Genomic DNA, 5,076 nt, shown 5'->3' on the forward strand with positions numbered 1-5,076 from the left:
CTTTAAGTGATTTTATTGTTTATTTATATGTTTTTGTGTGTGTGTCAAAGACAAGTAAGACGTTTCAGACCGTTCGTTATTCAGGGCCTTAAAAAAATGTGATCAAAGAATGAGTGGAAACATTGTGTCAAAATAACAATGACGTATAAAATGCCGCGCTCGCGACAACACCTGCTGCTTCATTTTCTAAGTTGCTACAGTGTTGCTTGTGACGTTCTCAATCTCATCAAAAAGGAATCATTATAGCAAAAGCCCTGTGATGTTTAAAATAACGTGCTGGTGACGACACGCTTTGTATGTTGCTACAACGTAACATTTGCGAGAGAAATACCCTACAGCGACATTGTTGCAGCGAACATCAAAGAAGAAAGGAAGAAGAAATAAGAATAAGAAAAAGGAATGTCAGATGAAGAAGACAACCCACCGCCGTTAGACACCAACGCAGAAGAGGATGATGAAGAAGAAGTAGGGGACGGGGGTTTTACGGCGGAGTTGTTAGGAGACCCGTTGTTTGAGATCAGCGGTCAGGGACCTGCACCGATTAAAGACCATTTCTGTTTACAGATCACTCCTAAAGAGGTGAGTGTCGGGGGACACAAAGAGGAAGATGTAAGACTACAAGATCCAGTTCACAAAAGTCTTGCAGTCAAATGTTTAAAATTTGTTTTATTGCCTTATTTCAGTGATTTTTTTTTTCAATAATCACATAACTGTTATTTACTCCAAAATACAACCTTGTACTGTAAATACATCCTGCTCACATATGACTGTATCCCAGTCAGATTTTAGCCTGTTATATGTTTATAAGCAACTGAAAAATGCCCCCGAAACACCTGCAGACCCCAGGGGGATTATTATTCACATAATATTTCTCCACTTAAATACTAAAGCAGCGTTCCATACAAGTAGTTCCCTGTCAAGTGAACAAGGAACAAGTGAACAAGGGTTCATCTTCCACAAAAGTGGACATGCACAATTTTCCATAAGTCATTGTGCCTCACTGGAGCGCAGGAAATATGAACACAAGAAGGGATTTTCACTCACTCATTATTGATATGTCAATTCCCAACCGGTGTACATACCTTAAACCACTGAATCCAGTTAAAAAGAGAGAGTTGCACCAGGAATTGCATCTAGAATAAAACCTGTGCCATGTGTGGATCGGACAGTCCATTGTGGTGACCTCTCGACAGGAGCAGCCAAAAGACCAACAGCATCTAGGAATAAGTGTCACCAGTCGCCACCTGCTTCTATTAGTGTATATAAATGATATTATATTATGTTATAAATGTCCCAATTCGTTATTTACTTTTTTTTTTTAAATTTATTACAGTTTTAAACCCTGAAACCTATAAAAAATAGTTGTCATAACGCAAAAATTTAGCTTTATTCAACAGCTTCCTACAACCACCTCCTAACAATGATCTAATAATGAAATGAAGATACAGTATGTGATTACCTCACAGTATGACATAAAAGTTAATGACGCTGCTCACCTGATGTGCCTATGTTGGATCTATGTGTGCCAAACAAAAAAATAGCGTAGAATACTTCAGAGTATACCATCTGTAGGATTATAACGAAACTGCAATGGTTTACCGCATCAAATACCTAAAAGTCTTGAGCGCAAGTTGAGCAGTTAGCTTTTTGTGAGCTTCTAACACAGACACGCATGGGTTCTAACTCATGTGTTTCAAGACTAAATAGCCACGTTCGGTCACTGGTTGATTTATCTTTGTTATAAATGTAATAAAACATTTAAAAATATTTTTTCCCCTTGTTAATTTGAAGAGAGAGGGAATAACAAGAGACCAGCGAGGGAACGAGTGTTTATAGCTGCTATAACATCAGTGAGATCATTAACTGTAAATATAAATGAATAAAATAGAATGTTTTATTAACAAACAAAATAATTTGTAGTTGTTGCTAATCTGTAAGAGGAATAAATCACTCTGATTTTAGGTGATTTGGCGATGGTGGAAGATTTCTTTACGAGTCGACAACACGAAACCAGGAGAGCAGCGAGAGAAACACAAAGACTATCTGGATGACAGCCGGCTGCATGGTAAACACGCTAATGCTAACACACACATTTATACTACTAACACACCCAAACACTAACACACACACACACACTAAAAATAACACACATAAACACTAAAACACATTAATAATAACACCAACACACACACAGGCACACACTAAAAATAACACGCACTAACACTAATACACATAAATCCCAACACTAGCACATATATTCATGCTAACGTATATTCTAGACTACACTAATAGAACACATACATTAACACTAACACTTATATTAACACTAACACACACTAACACTTATATTAACACTAACACACAAACACTAGAGCATACAAATATTAACAAACACTAACATTAATATTAACACTAATTCACACTAACACTAATATTAACACTTTCACTCACTAACACTAATATTAACACTAACACACATTAAACGAACATTAATATTAACACTAACAAACACATTTAACATAAATAAAGCAGATCATGTGAACTTACATGAAGGCATTTTAAGATTTTTTATAAACCTGTTGGTGTGTGTGTGTGTGTGTGTGTGCGCGCGCGTGCGCTCCAGGTCAGGTAATGGTGGTGTTTGGTCCAGATGTGCTGGAGTACACTAAGTGTCTGTGTGGGCGTCAGTATGATTATCTCCCGCGTCTCCCGGATCCTTTGCTTCTCCGCATCATGTCATATTTGGATCTGGAGGACGTGGCGCAGATCGCACTCACCTGTCAAAAGCTCAAACAGGTGAGTAGTTTAAAGTCCATTCCTTATTTGATCCTTAATGAGTAAAATCGTCATGTGTGTCTCCTGCTGTGCTGACATGTATTTCTATCAAACAATCGCTCAATTAAAATTTGTGGATTTTTTAAAAGTTTGTTGTATGTGTGTGTGTGTGTGTGTGTGTGTGTGTGTGATTTAGCTCTGTACCTCGGAGCAGTTCTGGGAGCAGATCGTACGCCTGCACTGTGACAATGTGACCACCGGGATGGAGGATTTGGCTCGAGAGGTGGGATGGAGATGTGTGTTCTTCACCAACAAACTGCTGGATCAAAAGAAAAAGACCCAACTAGTAGTGAGTGACCCCACGGCGCTGGACGATTTAGACGACGATGATGTATGAGCAATAACATGGGACTGGAACAGGAGCAGCTTCACACATCTTAAACAAGTAACAGAACACATTCAGTACTGAACCATTTTAATACACATTGTACAGTTTATATATTTAAAACAATAAACAGATAAATAATTATCTTACTAAGTCTAATTATTGTTGGTAATTGGTGTGATTTTCAAGACTGTTTTTGTATTTGTGTCATTTGTGACCAAACAGGTACTACAGTCAGTGGATTGCTAAATGCACCATGTGATCTTGTGGTTTCTTGATAATAATGTCTGCTTATATAGTAAGACATATTGGCCTTGTAAATTGCTAACATATTTTAGTAAATATTGATTATTGCTGAAATTTCGAAAACTCTAGTATCGTTTTAAAAAATAAATCACTAACCAAAAAAACATTTAAATATAATGTGTGTCCTAAGCTTAGACTGGTACTGTATATCTTCTGGACAAACACTTCTTCATCCAGTAGGATTAATGGTGCACGGGGCAGTGGGGGCTCATATGGTTAGGGCTATTTGTTACTGATCAGAAGGTTGGGGGTTCAAGCCCCTGCACTAGCAATCAACCACTGTTGAGATCTTAAGCAAGGCCCTTACCCCTATCTTTTCCAGGGGTACTGCATCCTGGCTGACCTGGGACGCTGACCCCAGCTTTCTAACTGGGATATGTGAAAAAAAAAATTATTGTGTTGTAAGGTGATAGATAATTTAATATTAATGTTATCATATCAAAGTTGATCCATTAAAACACTGTTTTGTGTTTTTTGCAGTTTAGTTCTGGCAGCTACAAGAACATTAGTCCTAAAAAAAAAATCAGCTCTTAAAGAAGGTACCCTTTTTAATCTTTCATCACCTGTTGTTTTCACATTTATTGACTGTCAAACAGTAACAATTTTGCAGTACAGTTATACATGTTACAGATGGCTGCAAAATGACTATTTGCAAGAAAGATATAGCTGTAATTCTGAAATGTTTTCCATAGCTGTTCATATGCTCCTGAAGCAATCGACAAAGAAAAAAGGAAGAACAGATGGAAGAAATGAAAGATGTATGGAATGGAAGAATAAAAATAAAATGAACAAAAAACAAGCAAACAAACACAAAATCAAGGACCACCACTGCACATAATCTACTAAAGAAAGTAAGCGAGATTAAAAAATATATAGGAAGGAAAGACGGGAGAATGGTAGAAGGACCAGATAAAGAAACAATAAAACAAGCATGAACTATGAAAAAGGAACACCATTTCTACTGAATCAATCAATAAAGAAGAAGAGAAATATGTTAAAGAACAAAAGAAATAAATAAGAAGAGAAATGCACTGGAAATAAATTTCATAAAAATGTGTGGAAAATATATTTTATATGAAATGAAACAGACAAAGGGAATATGTAGCATCTTTATTTAACATCCTACAAGTGAGACAGAATATATAAAGAAGCACCCCTCTTTTAGCAGACAGCTTTTAAAACTTTTTATTGCAGTATAGAGTGATATAAACTTTTTCAGCACAACCTAGGCAACATGATAAACTGGATTGCATTTTATTTTAACCACCTATACATACTTGACTGAGCAAAAAAAAAAAAGAAAAATGGGTCGCATATGCAAAGAAAAAGCACAAACACGTGATTACAGGTTTTTCTGGTTGTAAATAACAATGATATGCTCATTTTAAGAGTTTTACATTTTTGCAACATCACTCACATGTTCCTTTAGTGCTTTACACGTTATAACGGTAATGATTACTTTTGTTCTACCTGACATATCAGGTTTAATGTCTTTAAGACTCCCCATTGGCATACACTGGCAAGGCTTCCCTATAAGCACATACTGTATAAGCACATCTGTAATCATTATTGACCTATGTTGTGTAGCCGGCACGGATCTGTGCCTCTTG

The 5,076-nt window shown here is 36.6% G+C and overlaps 1 protein-coding gene across 1 annotated transcript; it reads left to right on the forward strand.

The window, feature by feature from the left end:
* Positions 1–209: 209 nt before the first annotated feature.
* LOC128511541 (F-box only protein 36-like) lies at positions 210–4,624 on the forward strand. The gene is made up of 6 exons (XM_053484444.1): positions 210–579; positions 1,963–2,065; positions 2,624–2,796; positions 2,972–3,220; positions 3,947–4,005; positions 4,159–4,624. Exons 1-4 carry the CDS (start codon positions 400–402, stop codon positions 3,170–3,172), a joined length of 657 nt encoding a protein of 218 aa, XP_053340419.1. The 5' UTR covers positions 210–399; the 3' UTR covers positions 3,173–3,220; positions 3,947–4,005; positions 4,159–4,624.
* Positions 4,625–5,076: the final 452 nt, after the last annotated feature.

Source organism: Clarias gariepinus, chromosome 23, assembly GCF_024256425.1.
Source record: "Clarias gariepinus isolate MV-2021 ecotype Netherlands chromosome 23, CGAR_prim_01v2, whole genome shotgun sequence".
In the NCBI taxonomy this organism is placed as follows: domain Eukaryota; kingdom Metazoa; phylum Chordata; class Actinopteri; order Siluriformes; family Clariidae; genus Clarias; species Clarias gariepinus.

Excerpts from the sequence above, each read along its gene's own strand:
- LOC128511541 (XM_053484444.1), top strand. The coding sequence starts at position 400 with ATGTCAGATGAAGAAGACAACCCACCGCCGTTAGACACCAACGCAGAA. Across the intron at positions 580-1,962 it reads TACAGATCACTCCTAAAGAG|GTGATTTGGCGATGGTGGAA; the intron begins GTGAGTGTCGGG and ends CTCTGATTTTAG. Across the intron at positions 2,797-2,971 it reads CCTGTCAAAAGCTCAAACAG|CTCTGTACCTCGGAGCAGTT; the intron begins GTGAGTAGTTTA and ends TGTGTGATTTAG.